Source organism: Pavona decussata, unplaced genomic scaffold (genome assembly GCF_977016875.1).
Source record: "Pavona decussata unplaced genomic scaffold, jaPavDecu1.1 SCAFFOLD_215, whole genome shotgun sequence".
NCBI classification, from domain to species: Eukaryota; Metazoa; Cnidaria; class Anthozoa; order Scleractinia; family Agariciidae; genus Pavona; species Pavona decussata.
Window position 1 is genome coordinate 2,094,463 of NW_028145620.1, and position 18,420 is coordinate 2,112,882.

The 18,420-nt window shown below is 35.8% G+C and overlaps 1 protein-coding gene across 1 annotated transcript in view; it reads right to left on the reverse strand.

Moving 5' to 3' along the window:
* Positions 1-960: 960 nt before the first annotated feature.
* The window catches only part of LOC146459968 (structural maintenance of chromosomes protein 5-like), a 34,825-nt gene continuing 17,365 nt past the window's right edge, over positions 961-18,420 (reverse strand). Inside the window, exons 17-32 of the mRNA XM_085088820.1 lie at positions 14,747-14,841; positions 13,923-14,055; positions 13,263-13,310; positions 12,008-12,069; positions 10,910-10,976; positions 9,939-10,040; positions 8,806-8,997; positions 7,184-7,306; positions 6,549-6,674; positions 5,483-5,578; positions 5,206-5,259; positions 4,714-4,775; positions 4,165-4,270; positions 3,362-3,547; positions 2,862-2,957; positions 961-1,954 (exon numbers count right to left, since the gene is read on the reverse strand). Coding sequence (XP_084944946.1) covers positions 1,826-1,954; positions 2,862-2,957; positions 3,362-3,547; positions 4,165-4,270; positions 4,714-4,775; positions 5,206-5,259; positions 5,483-5,578; positions 6,549-6,674; positions 7,184-7,306; positions 8,806-8,997; positions 9,939-10,040; positions 10,910-10,976; positions 12,008-12,069; positions 13,263-13,310; positions 13,923-14,055; positions 14,747-14,841 — 1,677 coding nt within the window. The 3' untranslated portion in view covers positions 961-1,825. The remainder of the gene's footprint in view (positions 1,955-2,861; positions 2,958-3,361; positions 3,548-4,164; positions 4,271-4,713; positions 4,776-5,205; positions 5,260-5,482; positions 5,579-6,548; positions 6,675-7,183; positions 7,307-8,805; positions 8,998-9,938; positions 10,041-10,909; positions 10,977-12,007; positions 12,070-13,262; positions 13,311-13,922; positions 14,056-14,746; positions 14,842-18,420) is intronic.

The following is an 18,420-nucleotide window of genomic DNA, read 5'->3' on the forward strand; positions in this document are numbered from 1 at the left end:
AAAGGTTTAATTCATTGTATTGTTATTTTACAAGTCGAGTGCTTTTCAAATTCTCACTACCAAGACAGCATGGTCATTTGGATCCAGCATCTGTGAATGCTGGTACATTTATTTTACAATAATACTGATTAGCTGAACTGTTTACTATATCTATTATCTTGCAGATAGCGATGAAGAGGTACTCAACTTTCAAAACAATAACAATGTGATGAAAAAAGTTCTCATTTCAGTGGTGTATCAATCAATAACCTTTACCAATAATTATAAGATTATTCACTCAAGATTTCTAACCAGCAATGAATGATTCAGGCCGTAGGTTTATCAGCTATCATGCGATAGAAATCTTGCGCTCATGATATTCTTTATTAGATCTTTCAGTTAGTACGAGTGATGTGATTGGTCAATTTTGCGGGCCGTATTTCACTGTATGGCCAGCTAAATTCAACTGGTTTCCTTTCCTGTGCACCTAATTAACCTCAGAGATATGATGAACATCTTACTAACCTTGTTTTCTCGGTCCGTACTGTCAATTAGGGATTGTTGTTTTTTCCTGTTGACTTATGGCCCAAGTGCGAAGCGCGCAGGCCATAAATCAATGGGAAAAAACTTGGTCCATAACTTACAGTACAGACCTCCAACTCCATTAGTAAGAGGTATATTATCTAGAAGGGATAAAAAGAGCCTGACTCAGCCACATAGGGGAGAGAACATGCCACCTTTCCCCTCTTCACCCACAAGAGTAATTTCTCCTTTCTCTCCCCCACCCCCCCTCCCATCTTTTCATTCACTACACACAATTGAACAAATTAGTCACTGAGTCCTGCTAAATTTGTTGTCAGTTTCCGTCTTTCCCCTTGCCAATTGTCAGCCTATACAAACCTTGAGATTGCAGTTTAATAAAGTTAAAGACAGCTCGCAGTTGATTGTTTATAAGCATTTCAATATAATTATAACTGTAACTTTCTTCCAATTTAAATAGTTTATTAATTAACAATAACAGTAGTGTAAAACACCATCAGCTTATAATAATAAAGATAATTTCAATCTACTGTAAGATTATTGTTATTACCAACAACAATGAATAGAATTTAATTGTAACTGGGTTTTTTTTTCATGAACATCTGTATAACAAAATAACTGTAACAAATCTATGGATGACAAGTGTCTTCGCTGGGATTAGTTTTGAAATAGAAGAATTTCTTTCCACAATAATAACTATAACATTCATCCCCCTATGCAAACATGCAAAAATAATAGAGTTTGTGCAAGACATCAGTTTTCGTTATGTCCCAAGTCTGCAACCATTATGTTTTTGCACTTGATATAGCCATACCTAAAATTTATCTTAATTTTTATTTCCAATCACAACACATCCCACATAAACACAGGTGTCACAAGTCTGATTCTTTTTCAATCCGAGTATCTCTTTTCCAGATTATCCTGTAACTATTACCAGTATTAACCTATTTATACATCTTGGTTTTGTGCAAAACCCTGTTTTAGGCTCGTTTTCGTGCAGGGAGGAAGATCCTAGAAGATGAAACAACTTTTCATTTGGTTTATAAGAAAAAGAAACTTTGTCAAACTTTAGAAGCTGAATGTCAGCAAAGGTAGTTTACATTGTGCTAGGATCTCCTTATCTCTCAGCTTGGAGACAACCTTTTGTATGAAAACTGCATACAGAAAACAAATGGCGCTAGGATGCTCCGCCTTCTAGGATCTTCCTAGTGCTAGGATTTTCCTCCCTCCATGCAAACAGCCCCTTAGTTAAACAAAATAAGTGCATGTTAATATAGTCATACAACAAGGCACCGTACATCTTGATTTACATTTGTGACGCTTTCTTCCTGTCTATAAATTTTCCAATGTCCCATTCAGTGTGCCGAATCATGTAGTGTCCATTAAAGACACACAGAATAGTCATTTTGTCTGTGTATGTTAAATCCGGCAACAACTGAAATGAAACAAACAAATAAATAAATACTTTGTTAAACAACAGTCAATGCTAACACCAGTTGTTGCACACTACAGTTTTTCAATGGGGTTAGGTTCTTTAAATATGAAGTACATGTACACGTAATCTGCATCAGAGCATCCAAATAACCTAAATCAAATACTATTCCCTTCTTTCCTTTTTGGGTTGATCAAAGATCTCATTAATTTTATGCAAAGAGTACACAAAGTTTGGTGAAATAAGCCTCCCTATGATTATAAAACAAATTATTGCATGTCAGTATTTCCTGGCTGTGGCCTTTTGGAAGCACATGAAAGCCTAGATTTAGGGAGTGAAAATTTTGTACAATAAATTTTATAACAAAATGAAAATAATACAATAATTATTGGTAACTGAACTGAGTGGAGTGCAATTTGGTCTGAAATCATACGCGTGATTTCAAAATCAAACGAGTGCGCAGCGCGAGTTTGATTTGAAATCACAAGTATGATTTCAGACCAAAATTGCACGACACGAAGTTCAATTACCAGTTAATTACATCCATTTTGAAATCACAGAGTATCATTGTCAATATTAATATTCTATTTTTGTTACTTCATTTCCATTTTGATGAGCTAAAGAAAGGATGCAATTTAGAGCAAAAAATGGTGCAATTTGGGAATAAATTGCATCATTTTGGACCAATCAGATTCCAAGGATCACCAGTGATTTCAAAATGGATGTAATTAATAACATAATATAATACTTTTTAATTTACTATTACATTTTCATTGATAAAACTTTAGAGATGCCAACCTACATTAATTCACCTGCTTTTATTGATGACTGCATGCGGCGACATGCATACAAAAAATAATGTTGAAACGGAACAAAACTGGCCATAGTCACATGTACATGAATGACTTACCTTTGGAGTTATCAGGAAATATTGGGAGGTGTTGGGTCGACAAGCCGTTTCTACAACAAGTTCAAACACTCTTCTCTCATTGTTGGGGTCCATTCCCTGAATAAAAAATGAAGAACCTAATTACTGCACATAATGCACATGTAATGACAGATTTCATTCAACATATTTTTGTTTATCTGTAATAATATTAATCCTCTATTAAGCCCTCCCTCTCTAACAAGACCCCTATTTAAAGGAAGAAGCTTGTTAATACCCACCCCCTCTCTTTTTCTATTAAGCCCCCCTCCCACCTCCTTCAAACATGCTTGAAATAAATAAGCCCCCTAAGGAGAGGATTTACAGGTAATTAAGAAATAAATTATGTGTAAAAGAAAGTACTCTGATTTACAAAATAATGTCAGTGACATCTTCTCATACATGTTAAGACAATGTCACCCAAAGATAGCACGTGAGAAGGTAGTTAAAACAAAAGGAAAAAAATCAGTTTCTACACCACATACCTGGTTAATCTCATCCACTACCCTGAATGGACATTTGGTAAGTTCCTGTAAAGCCATCATATATAGCATGGTCGACACACTGCGCTCTCCACCACTCTGATGGAATGGTGTTAACACATGGAGGCTGTCCTTTGCACGAAATTTCACCTTTATCTGAATGCCATATTTATCAAAATTATTTTCACCCTGTAGGATAGAGAAAATGGAAATTCACAACTACAGTCTGGGTATTTTGATGTGTGTTTCCCCAAGCCTTTTTATTATTTTTTTCTGCAGCAAGCAACATCTAAAAACTAATTATTTTTGACCTTCTGTATGCAATAATGGAGTATTTGATGTGGATCACAACTTTTTGACCAATCAATGCTCTTCTTTATCAGATGATGATCATTATTTGAATTAGAAACTGTTCTCTCAGAATTAAACTGCTGTTATCTAATCCTCAGCAAGATCTTTAGGAATTTCAATTCCATAATCCCTGGTGATGTATTTGTTTAACTGAGTGCTCTCATAAGGAGTGTACCAATAAGAGACTCAGTCGATAGAAGTGGATAAAACCTTATCTCATTACCATGCTCCAAAATGGTAGAGGGTTGCAGGTGAGAATGTGTTGTCCTTTCATGCAAAGATTTAATCCCACTCCTATTTTTGTTATGTAGGTTCAAATGCTCTTTCTCCTGTACATCTCTGTTTTCACAATTGAGAAACTTCTTTCTCAAAATAATCATTCTTTGGTACATGAAAAGGTTGTCTAAAGTAAGGGTGTATGTCTCTGGATGGTTAGAAAAACAAATGAACCAAACCTGTTCTGATGAAAGAGCCACTTCTCCTGCACAACCCATCATTCTGAAGAACTCGCCATACTTTTCATTGATACTTGAAACCAACTCCTGTAGAGGTGTCAGCCACCTAGAAATCAGTGAATAGATGTATGGCAGAAAAAGGTATGGTGAGTAACAATAACTATTATAAATTGCAATAACACATAATTTCCTGGATGGCTTTAGATTCACTGCCTTCAGTTTCTTTTAATCTGAAGTAGCAGCGGTTGACAGATACAGCTACCACACTCAGGCCAAGATTGAATAATTCCAATCTCTGAAACTATCCTCAAATACGTGCCTCTCTATTGCTAGACTCTGCTAGATCCTAATGATATATAATACTTACAGTGTACTATGGAGACATCTGACAATTTAATAATGAAAATTAGCATTCAGTTTTCTTTTACACATGTTTTGTCACTTAAAAATTCATGTACCTACAAGCTAATACAGTTACCTAGCAACTGCATCTCACCAGGTGTTAAATCGTAAAATTCTCTTTGTGTAAACAGACATGAAATCATGCACCTTTCTTTGAGGGTTGCTATTTCTCTTTGCTCACTCTCCAAATCTTTGTTCTGTCCCTCAACCTAATAAAAAGCAACACACATTTCTGTAAAGCTGTACTTAACAGCATATAGCAAGAAAATACTGCCCCGCATTCATGTAATAGAAGTTGTGAAGTTATAGATCAAATCTAGCTTCTCAGAGGATTTTTGGGAAAAAAAAAAACATAAATATTCCCTGACTTGAAATTTCTCTTAAAAGTATAAACTCCAGATACAACACTTTTGTAAATTAACATATTGGTTACAGTGTTGAAGATAGATGTATCCAGAACATTCTTATTTTTTGTCTTTAAGGCTATTAACAGTTTCCCACTTAAGTATTTGAATGACCTGTTTAAGTTAAGGGACAACATAAAAAACTTGAGAGGGGTCAACAAGTTGCAAGTACCAATATATTTTGTATATATATATATACAGTATATTTTGGATATTTTCCGGAACCATACCGTACCTGAACACTTAGTTCATTTATTTCTTTTTTGCGTCTCTCATACTCTTTTACCACCTACAATGAAGGAAGATTAAAGATTAGTATATCCAATCATGTACTTGATTGTTCACCACTATAATTTCCTGTGGATTATGGAATTATGATGTCTGTTAAAAACAGGACTAAAGAATAATACCGTGATATATTACAACATTAATATGCACTTGTGGAATAATAATGTTTTTTACAAGTACATATACAGTGTAAAAGGAGCATGGCCATTGTTAAGAATCTGTACCTGTGGATTGCTCTGGTATTGACACTCTATTCTGGCCTTCTCGTCATGAATCATTTCATCCAGCTCTTCCAGTGTGTTAGGGTACAATTTAAATGCCTTTGAATGACAGCAAATGATACATTGTAATTGTAAAATACATGGATTAAATTTTATATTCTAGATAACATTACGTGTATTGCTAGTAACAGCACATCAAACGTTAAAAATTGAACTAACTGTTGTAATGGGGCCCCATTATAATTAGAAATCTTGATGGAGGTCTAGTTTGTTTCTTGTCTATGCCACCTTCAACTCCTGCATGATGGTGTTGTTGCTTTTCTCTTCACCTTAGTATACAAGCTTTAATTTGTTTCTATTGTTTTAATGTTGGACCCACTTTGCAGTTCTAATGTGCTGTGATAACTTGTCAAAGGAAACTAAAAGACAATTAAAAACAAGCCACATGAATATGAAATGCACACTCAAAAATATAAATGACAATGACAACAAAATGGGCCTCTTCAAAGCCACATGTACAAAACTGCCATTGAAATAGACATACTGTAAGCACACTTGAATTTTAAATGTCCACGTAGTCACATGTAATGACACCTCCCAAATTTAATCATTTTACTTCCCATTAGGGTATAGAATGGTCCTTGAAAAATGATGAGTCTTGGCAAATTTTTGGTGAGTCTCAAAATCTCATTGTCTCAAACTAGAGTCTCAGAATCTAAAGCTCATAATAAATTAAAGTCTCGTGCACGACCAAGCGAAAGTTTAGTCTGACATGAACCGTCATAAAACAGCAACAACAAAACAAAGACTACAGGTAATTTTGATAAATGGCTCAATATTACAATTATTATTGTGAATGTAGCCTTGGATAAAGTCTGCTAGTAAATTGGTCTATACACTGTAAGTCTCGGTCTCGGATTCTAAATGAGGGTCTCGGTGAGTTTAATATTTTACCATTCTATACTCCTCCCATTCATGGGCCTCATAGATCAACTGATCAGGAAAATATAGCAGGCAAAGAATAATATATAAAAACTATATGTGCATACAATCAACTTTAATAACCAACCTCTTTAAGTTCATCAGGTAAATCTGCTCCTTCAGGAATGCCAGTTTTCTCATGAGCAACTTTTTTCAGATCTTTAGCCAGTTTTTTCTGTGTTTCTAGTGTGTTGTTAATTCTCAGAAACTCTGCCTAAAATTCAGCAGGAGAGGAGCTCTTCAATTTGACATTAAAATTTACTGAAACAACTAAAGAGCATCACATGGAAGAATAATTAATTTACCACACGATGCTGAAGAGCTCAGTGCATAACCTATACAGTTGCAATGCACTTTAGATTGCTTTTTCCCGTTTAAGCTCAGATTTGCCAGATTTTAATTCCTTCAGGAAATGTTGCCCCAATGTTTTATCCCCTGCTTTGCCCTTTGTTTTGTTTTGCAATCATGCCCATAATCATGTGTTTTTACTGCAAACAAAGCGTAAAGCAGTGGATAAAAGGCAATGTTTTCTCAAGGAATTGAAGGCCACACGAAAAAAGATCCAGTGAACATGAGCTAAAACAAGAAGAAAACTATCTAAAATGCACTATAAATCAGTTATCCACCAAGCCCGTTAATTCCATAATATCGGCAAAGACACTAGATTGTCAGCATCTTGTAAAGCACGAAGGTTTGACATAACCTTTCAAGTTTTTTTCATACCTCGTGATTTTTCAGCTGCTGAGATGATTCACGGAACATATCCTCCACCTTGGATCTCTCTATAGTTATCTGCACCTGTTGCAAGCTCTGCATAATCCTCTCCTTGGCTACTTTAGTACATTGCTAATACCACAAACACACAACAAAATCCTTAACAATAATATTAATAGCCTACATACAGTGTATATCATAACAAGAATTTTGCAATAAATGTCAGACTATAAAAAATGCTTGATGAAGATCTCTCCAACAGCAATGTGTCATTCCAGAAAACATTGTAAATTTCAATGAGAGAGGGAAAAGGGGATTTCCCGGTTAAAACCAAAAATCCCCTTTGGGGAGGGGAGCATAGATATTTTCTATGATCACAAAAAAGTTCCCAATGCTTTCAGCCCACGATGAGCGTGATATCAGTAGCAAGGTAACCCAAATTGAATGTCTTCATGACCTATACATCTTTGGCATAAATGGGTTTGTGGTCTGTTTTCATATACATGTAGATAATTCTGTCCAGGATAAAGTTATCTGAGCAATCAAAATTTTGGTTTAATTTACCTCTAAGATGGAGCAGCAAATTCACTGAATTGAAAGGAACACTGGTTTGGCTGAAATCAAAGCTCTTCCCAAGTGTCTTACAATTTTTGCAAACCCTTAGTATTACATAAATAAATAAAATTATGGAAAAAAAATTCTTACTCAACTATGCATCTTTTATAGGGCACATAATTGCTAATAGCTACAGAGATCTGCTTTGTTGTTGTTAGCAAATTTCTAAAACCTTTATTGAACTATAATAATTTGGTTTTATCAAGTAATTTTAAAAGGTATAATTTGACCACTGCAAAGAGATTAGAGAGATTTGAGTGAGATCTATTAAAATCACTCACTGTCTGCACTCCATTAAGTTATCTATCACATTAAATGCACTTTATGCAAACATTAATTTGTACATGGTGAGTCAAGAAGGTGAGACAGGAAGACTACTGTAGGTGACCAATTTCACAAACGTCTTCTAGATGTTGAAAGAAATGGCAAAGATGCATCCAAACCAGTCGCTTGACACTTTAACCTGCCTAACCATTCTTACAAACACATGACAGCATATAGTACATCATAGCAACACAGAAAGCCACAAAACTTTTACAGAGCAAAAATTCATCTTCCTACGAAATCAATGCACACTTTTCATTCAACTTATTTTTTCTTGTTTTTCATGTTCCCATAGTTGCACTTCCACTGCTCACTGTATCTACCATACACAACCCACAATTCCTTGATTTGCTCTGACGAAGTGCTAACGCTCGAAACGTCAGCGCTCGAATCTCTTTATGGTGGTCAAATTATCTTATCAATAATTATTCTGTTGATAAATAGTTTCCACTGCCCCAGCGATGCAGCAACCCACTTTCTTTAGTAACTAACCCCTTATCTTTATTGAACAAGCTTGTTTGGTTTATATTGCTCACATCTTTTTTTGCAAACCTACAGTATAGACCCCTTCAAATCACTCCACACATGTAAATGTGCAACTTGACCAATACATAATTTCCCAATACAGACCTCATGCTAGTTTAGTAAGTTACAACACATAATTATGAAAATTAATAGTCCATGTCACTCACCTGTACAGACTCTTTGTACTCCACAGCAAGCTGTGCTCTTTGCTGATTTATCCTCACTATCTGTTGCTGTATTTTTGCAGATTGTTCCTCTAGGTTTGGAGCTGCTTTCTGTGCTGTTTCAAGGTTCTTTTGTTTGGTTCCTAGCTGGTTCTCAAGTGTTCGCCTTCTTTGTGTCTTTGATTGTAGCTCTTTCTGTTGGTAGTACAAGTTCAGTAAATTGAACACCAGTGAGATTGATAAAAGGGAACCTCCACTCTTCAAATAATCTTGCATTAAATTGTTGGAAATAAAATCTGATTTCAAATACATTTCAAAAATATTGACAAAATGATTATTTCAGTATCAGATGAAGTAGTATAATGATTATAAATATATTATTTATGATCATTGCCTATTTTCACTTTTAAATTCCCCTCACATTGCCATTTTGGACTTCAATAAATATTATTATTATTACTGAATAAATTATTAATAAATTTTAATAAATTATTATTATTTTGGATTTTAATAAATATTTATTGTAAAATCCAAAATGGCAATGTGTGGGAAATTTAAAAGTGAAAACAGACAGATACCGATGTCAATATTTTCCAAAATAATGTATTGAAATCAGAATAAGCAGATTAATTTTTATTTGATGTCATACAGATGCCCAGTTGTTGCACACAAAAGAACTCATACAACATTTTCTATCATTAATTATTTTAATTACAACTACGAGAATCCCTCAGTTTTTTGCTTATCATGCTAACAAGAGCCAGTGTTTTTTGTTTTTTTTTCCACACTGGGATTACAAAATTTAAATAATATGAAAAACAAAATGAATTCTGGTAGTTGTAGTCGTGTGATGCCATTACTAAACTGACCTATGGCACCAACTGTGCGAATTCATAAAAATTAATCCAAAATGGCTGACACTCAATAACTATGTCTTTGTACACTAAAATGCTCCTACTACTTGTTAAAGGACTGGAATCTCGACTTTGTTTGCAACAACTTAACACCAGGTTGTTGTTGCATGGAGGTTTCCTTAAGTATTAATTAAACTATTAAGATTAAAATTTGCCGAACTTTGTGGTGAGTCATGTATAACCAAAAAGAAATCAGTAAGTGCTATCACAGCATTTACCAACCTTTTCGTTCCTCATTGCTTCTTGTTCCTTCTGCAAAACCCTCTCCCTCTCACTCAAATGTTTGTACTCTTCATTTTTCTCTTGCATTTGTTGATTTATGTCCTGCATTGAAGAATCCCGAGACTCTTAGCAGGAACCTTTACAAGTACATGTATGTTTATGCATGCATGCATAAGTAGCAGACTTGGTAATAATCTATTAATAGTTTTATTAACTTTTTATCAGACATCAGTCAAACCAATAATAAGCGGTTGTAACTGTGCAGTGCTGATAAAGGTACAATAACGTAGGCTTATGTGGCTGGCTAGGTTTTAATACTGATGCAATGCCCTCAGCCCTCAGGAGATTAGAAACTGGCTGACGCACATGCATTTAAGGTATAGTATCAATTCATTTTTGAGTTACTTGGTGGCTTGAGCATCATTGGAGAGCCTTGCAGACCAAAACCCAAGGAAAAACAAATGACAAATTGAAGTAACTGTGTACAGTAATCTGTTTAGACCAAAAAATCTTGATTTAAGTGATCATGCATTTGCACACTTCACAAAAGGAGCTTGACAAATAAAACATTTTCTGTTTATGTGTTAAATGGATGAATGGGAAAGAAAGGGGAATGTCATCTTGCCATTGTCACATATATGCATAATTGTGTACCTACAGTGTGCTAGCTGATGTTTTTCTAACTATCCCTCTTTACCTTAACTAAATATCACAAAACTTTATGGAACATATTGTATTTTGCTCAGCTTTATTGGAACTGTATTTGTAAATGTGTTGAAATGTTGCAGCAAACTGGTCTCATCCAACACTAAAAACACAGGACTTATTTTATAATAAAGTAATGGAACAGTCAATAAGTATTGCCACATGATAAACAGAATGAGTCGACCTACAATCTTTGGCAGAATTAAAAAAATATATTAACCCCGGGCCCCCTTCCAAAATCAATGATGAATTCATGCGTAGTGTACCTGCTGTTCCAGTTCAAGTTGTTTCTTCTTCTCTGTATCAACAGCAATGTTGAACAACCTGGCCTCTCTAAGAAGGAAAAGATGGAAATAGGTATTTTGATGTCTTTCTGCATTCGACGCGGGAAGAACGCTTCCTAATACGGATTTGAGTCGAGAACCTGGGATTGAGATTGGCCTGGGGACAAAGAGCCTGGTGACATCGAACGCACTCTCTAATCTACGATTATTACTACCGGTAGTTATAGTATACATGGTCATTTTGTGAGTTCACATCATATTCATGGAAGATAATTTATACAAGAAAGTGAACTATATTGTATTCCCCAAGTTTTGTATGTGGCCTTCAATTCCTTCAGAAAAAAATGCCGCAATGTTTATCCACTGCTTTGTGCTTCGTTTTGTTTTGAAATTGTGCCCATCATCATGGGTTTTTACTGCAAACAAAGCAGAGCGCAGCAGCTAAAACACTGGGGCAATAATGTTTCCTGAAGGAACTGCAGGCTGCATGCAAAAAATACAGCAAATCTGAGCTGAAACAACAAGGAACAAAAAAAAAAAAAGATCTAAAAAGCACTATAGGTTGGTAAGGCCTGAGCTGTTCAATTACAAGGCTAAGATTGTGATATAATCAAGGTACGTTGGCCACAGAAGGGTACAAGTTTATAAAGGTTGATCGTTGTCGCATGTGATACGCTAACAGTAAGCCTATGATTTAAAGAAGAATATTGTTTCTTGTAAATCAAACCTACGTTATTGTTTATTCATGATTGTCATTACAATACATATATAATAAATTATTATAATGTCATAGGATTTTGAAACCTGTTTAAAACCCTAGGACAATCACCGGCAGAGACAATAATTATTGAATGATAAGAGTTGTATAACATTCTGAGTTTTTACATGAGGTCATAAGCACAAGCAGAGTTAAGCATAGAGTATGATAGAGAGAGTAAATAACATGTAGGGTAGGGTAGATTTTGACCTTTGTGGTCTGGTTACTTGTCTGAAATATTACAAGCAAATATTTAGTATTGGACTAAAACATTTAAGCTTGAGTATAACATATATTTGTGCATGCAGTAGTACTGTAATTACCTGATGTGATCAACCATTATTGACCTTTCTCTGTTGCCATAAAGTGATCTTTTCACAGTGTACTAAAGAAAACAGAAGCAATATTAAGTGCCAGCATCTTATTACATGTACATTAATGACAGGTCAACTTACAGTTACACTTGATTGACAACATGGAGGCACAAAAAAGTAACAATTATTCTGAAAAAATGATGTAAGTGATGATTTGGCTTTGAGCCAAATGATTTTGATTTTGTCATTCAAGTTAAGAAAGAGAACATGTGTTCACGTTCTCCACAGAACTTAAATTTGGTCATTTCAAGTTGTTTTTTTGCAGAGGACGCATGCAAAGAAATGTACCAAAATTTAAAACGCACATCCAGGGCGATTGTTTTTGCTCATTAAACCTATCATTTTGCGGCGTTGTTGTTGCCATTGCCATCGCTGTTGCTTACATTGTAAGTTCTGTAGTGTCTTCTCGGGGTGTTTAAGCACTGCTTCCATAATAAAAAATTCCACGTGCAGGTGCATGGAGACACTTTTAATTGGTCTTCCAATGGTGTTTGCTTTCACTTCTCCGAAAATTTAAAACTTTTGAGACATAATGTTTGATAGTTCTTGGCGGCATCCTTAAAGCAGCTGCCACCTCATCCAATTGATATCCTAACAACTGGTCATTTCTTTCATCCAAATGGCTCACCAGCATAGATCTTCACTGAATGGGCGAGGCATAGCTGATTTTGATGAATTTGTAATTCATAAAAAAATCCCATATAACCTTACGGTGTTGTCTTGTAGTTTTATGCTTTGATCCAACAAAGTTAATTGAAATAGCTGTATACATGGAACTACAGGCATTTCTAAATAGTGACAACCAGTCTGTAAGCCAAAGTAGAGCATTTTTGGAGAATTTGGATTTCGAAGCCCAAATCATCACTTGCGCTCTTTTCCCAGTGAGCCCTTCAATTCTCAATAATACACATCCCTGGGCATTTAAATTCTCAGAAAACATGGTACTTATAAACATCAGGTGCCTGTTTTTTAAAAGCTTATGTTAAAATGCTAATTTTAATCTTAGCCTCAAGGTTTTGTTATTATCAATGAATTGAAGCTCCACTCCATAAAACTTAATTTGAAAGCAGGCATTTTTGTCTGAGAAAGAATCACTGTTTTTCATTGTAGTTTTAACTTGATGAAAATAATAATAGGATCATAGTCAAAGAAATGCACAATTATTGTATCAGCATCTCAAGAAATGTCAGTTAGTCAGTGTTACCTTTGAAGATGGAGTATAGAACATCCTTAAGCCTGATTCTTCAATCACCTAAAATATTGCAAATTTAAACATGCATAAATTGATTTTTAAGGAAAAAGGTTGAACAAGTCGAAATGGTCCTTAAAACTACCCAGAAATTTAAAATAATGATCCTCATATTGACTCCAAAATGATCCCCAAAATTAGCCCAAGTTACTTTTGGAATACATGGTAGCATTCAATCCAGAACACACAGAACCACAGTAACAACTATAAGGAAAAAATAACATAGGACCAAACAGTGATAAAATGGGATCAGAAAATTAATGCTCTTGTTCTGTGAACCTACAAAACAGAACTTACAGTTCCCATAGTCATAAAAACATTAACAACAGTTCTGAGAATGATGTATTATTCCAGAAAGTGACACAGGAATACTTGGAAAAAAAAATTCTGAGAGTTCCTATCAGGAGTCGAACCTAAGACATTCCTATTACTAGTTCGGATGCTCTACCACTGCGCTACAGGAGACTCGTGGGAGATAAGGCCATTAAACTAGGTTCATGGGACAAACATCCTGCATACTGAAAGGATTTGAACAGTTCTGTTGTAATAAGTGTTTTCTATCAGTTCATCTACCACTACAGATAAAGAAACTACTGTACCAAGATCAACTCCAACCTTATCTGCATTCTTGTCAGTCCAGTCATTTCCCAAAGGAATGTCATGTAAATGGTAATTTTGACATAGATACCGCATCACTTCGTCAGGTGCAGTGAACAAGTCTTTCATGAAACCATAAAAGCCCCAACGTCTGCAACACATAAAACATACACCGTAAAAAGCAAAATAATAAGACAGTGCAATAGTATGCTTGTGGAATAGCAATCTGACCTTGGAGACCACTCAGTATTTAGAATCCACACAGAGCAATCAACTGCATGTAAGATTTCATCATCACTGCTACTGACAGTAATAATATTATAATTCTACATGTATGCCATCCAAAAGTATTCAAATTTTCAACTTTTTTTGCGACACATACGTTTTAAACTTGGTTTTGACAACAACATTTTCCAAACAATTATTCACAAACTGCCTTGCCAAGATGAGGATGAGTACCTCAAGGGCTTCTGTTGTAGCCAGCCAGCCAGCCAGCCTCTAGGCGGTAAGCAAAACCTGCAACCAGCCATGAGCCCCACCTCAGGCAACAATCAACTGGGAAGGGGGAGGGGAGGGGATCGGAGCAGGGCGAATAATAATTATTCGCCCTGCTCCCCTCCCCTGCCAAACACTTGCCAGAAATCAATGCCACACTTCTAACTTGAAAGACAGAAATACAGTGCTACAACATGGACACACCATCGCCAATTGAGCATGGCCCTTACTTGATACTACATGTACTTCACGCCCAGAAGGTGAGACTGCTGATGACAATGAACATAAAATTCATAGTTTAAATTAGTTTGGGTATATGTAAAACATAATTATCATCATGAACAAACCCAATATCCTTCATCGATCGTGATGGTTTAAAGCTCTCTAAAGGTTCATCAGGTGGAGCCACACCATTGACTCTCAATCCTTGGTTATCACGCACCTATTAATTTTATTGAGACAAATAATTATCACCAAACTTTCAAGATTGTCACACACAAAATTACTATTAACAAACAATTATACAGCTGTAATATCTATATAGTACTATTAATAACTGCAACAAGGCAGCATAAGGTAGCTTGACAATGAGAGAATATTAACAAAATGTTACTATTTAAGTGCGTGTCCACGATAGGACCAGGCAGGAGGTGATAATACTCAAATCACCGATTTGGCTCAAACTTGGCAGAAAGATTGAGTGCCATGAACATATTCATGTGTTAAAACATTAAGTCAAAATATTCCATTTTACCAGAGTTATGGGTAAAACCTGAAAAATGGCCATTTTGGCACAAATTTATGCATATTAATTAGTCAAACTCAATTGAGTGGTTAGACAAATATAATTGTGATCTGGAAATAAAACCCACTGAATTGTCTTTTTTATTGACCACTCTTGTAGCACAGTTCGTAATTTCAATCGGTACCTTCGATTTCGTTATTTGCCTGAACCTGAAGTAAGAGGCTGTTTAAGTCATTTTCACGAGAACCTCAAATTCGGCTTTTTTGTACCCAAATATCTCTAATGGCCAACAACCTAACGATGTAACTTAACCATAAGATTGAAGAGGCATATCATAACCTTCAAAATACGGAATAAAATTTTTGGGCAAATGAATAGTTTGTTTGTATGATGCAAATATGTATTACCACCTGAACGATTTCTGTCCATTTCATCAAAATTCATGTTGCAAAAAAAAAAAATCTTCAATCTTCTGACTGAACATGAAAAGACACGGAATGTTCAATAAATGTTTTCTAACAATAACAATGACAAAATTGGCGATATCCGAGGGTTACGATTAGTTTGACCAAGCTATTAACGGCTAGGGGTCCCCTCTTTTCATACAAATATTTACCTCCAAAAAAGCTTATCGAAACAGGTAATCTCTTTGAAGTAATTGCACACTAAGCATAGCAAGTGCTAAAATTGGTAGTGGCTGATACATACATGTCTTCTCAGTGCTTCAGGCTCCATCCTAGCTAGCGTTTTATCTCACAGCCACCATAGAATCCAATTAGCCGGCTTGTTCGTATCGTCTGCATACCTCGATTATTTCAACAAGCCACCCGTTATTGTCATCAACTGATGAAAAATGTGAATATAACGATTTTGTTTCCAAAAACGTGCCAGGAAGTAAGGTAAATAAGCTGTCATAAATCCATTTAGAATATAATTGACATCAAAATCTGGCAAGAGTATGTTTTCTTTTGACTTCGCCATTTTGGAAAAGCGTTTGTGAGCCTGCGTGCTGTCTGCGGTTGCTAACACCTGTTATGTTTTGTGTTCGCGTGTCGTTCGCGTTTTCGCGCGTCTTTCGCACGAGTTTAGATTGGATTCGAATTAACAAGCGTGTTAAAATTTGAACATGCCACCTCGAACACCGAGGCCTCTCAAATGCTCTATAGGCAGAGGAGAATCCACATACTGTGGATTGTCATCAAAATATTCCCTTCTCAAAGAATACATCCCCGGCCATAGCTTCATGTAAGAGAGATATCAAACTCCATCTTAAAAATCTGTAAAATCCGTTTCGTCAGAAAGTGAACTGATACTCCTGAGGACAAGGCACTTTAATGAACAAGGGGAAGGTATGACAGTTTGCCTAAAGTATCGAGACCTCCTTGGACTGAACTGGCGCCCCTCTCGCTTTTGTTTGCACCCATTGCATGGATCAAGAAAAGGAAAATGCGACAGGGGCGTATCAAAGAAAATTTCTGTGGAAATAATGAAGAGGTGGAAGAAACTTGTTCCAGTAGGAGCAGGTAAAGCATAAAGTTAATCTCCTTATCATGATTATATAGGTTCAGCACTGTGCAAAGTAACAATAGTATACCTGCCAACTTTTTCTGAGTCAAACGCGTGAGATTTTTGTCTCGTCATGACTGGGATTTCTGAAAACGTCCGAGTCACTTCCGAAGATTACCGACGATTTTCCGAAGACTTCTGAACGTTGCCGAAAATAAACGACGACATTCCGACGACCTTTCAACATTTAAGATTCAAACGGATTGTTGACATTTGAAAGCTTTTGCGGTTGTTATAAAGAGCAAAGAAATAATACATAACAAAACTGAAATGAAACGAAGTTTTTTTAAAACAACTCGTCCTGATTTGTGAGTCAGGCGTGAGAAATTGTCCTTGATGCGTGAGATCAATGTCTCTAGTCCCCAGGCGTGAGACTCACGCATAATGCGTGAGAGTTGGCAGGTATACAATAGCAGACTTTGCGGCACTCGTTCGACGCAATTGTGCGATGGCTCGGAAATTCTTAGACACATTAGCTAAAAACAGTCGCTCGAAAATATCATCAACATTTCTATGTTAGTGGAGAATTATCATTCGAATTTTCGTAGTAGTAGTGAAATTCAGCGTGCAGAGAAAGTCATGTCCGATTTTTTTAACTTTCAGGTAGATTTGAGTGAACCGAAAGCCGTTTTTCAAGCTGATCTCACAAAGGGAAATCTTTTGAAAAAAAAGTATCGAATTACATTTCAGGCCCGAAATGTTTCCTTTGTAGTCTAGTCCACGCAATCTTCAAGTAAAAATAATTTGAAATATGAATTACTCTTGCTTAATAAGAATTATTTCAAAGAAAGTTATTTGTCTGTGTTATGCTTCATTATTCAATGGACGTACCAAAAAGGTTTTGATCGTCCGGTAAGAAAGTTATTCAGTTGCGTTTGTGGTTCTTGCATTGTCACGTGCATTTCAATAAATTCTACACGGTATGTAATAAACAGTTGATGGAGATTTATCGATAAGGTCCTTTTGCTTTCCCATAAATTATCAGATGAAAATTGCTAAAATGAAACTTTTTTCCTTTGAAACCTTATCAAAGCTGACAAGGTGTAAAAATGTTTATGTCGCCAAAAATTTGCATAATTTTGTTTACGACTGCGCTGATGCGTGACATGGCACTTTCCGCTTTCGCGTGAAAACTGACAGCCAAACAATTTTTTAGCAGACTATTCTACTTGATGTAATTCTTTTATATGAGAAGCAAAAATATGATGAAAGATGAAAGTTTTCATGTATGCAAAAAGTTATGATAAGCAGTGAACTTTTCAGTCAATAAAAGCGCTCCTTTCAGCTGAGGACATTTTTTGGCGGGAAATATTTTTTGGCGGCAAAATGAACGATCAACTTCTGACTGCGCTGTTGCGGGCAGCTTTCCTCGTTGTTGCGTTAGCGTGTCTATTGAGAATTTGTTTCGTTTCAAACTAGTTTTTGTCAGAAGATGTGCTGGATTAATTTCAAATTGGAAGATGTATGTTAGTCATCGACGTGTTGCACGTGTTGAGATTCATCACTTGTTTCTTCATGAGACCTTACTTGTGTACGTTCTAATGATTACAATATGTAATGAGACAGAGTAAACCATTCTCACCGAAAATCATATGCAAGTGATAAGCGTTCGATGTGCGACGCTTGTACTCACGAATCTACGCTCGATGCGATTCATGCCTTCCGCCGTACCGTGCGATTTGAAGAGAAGGAAGCTAAACCTTGTATTGT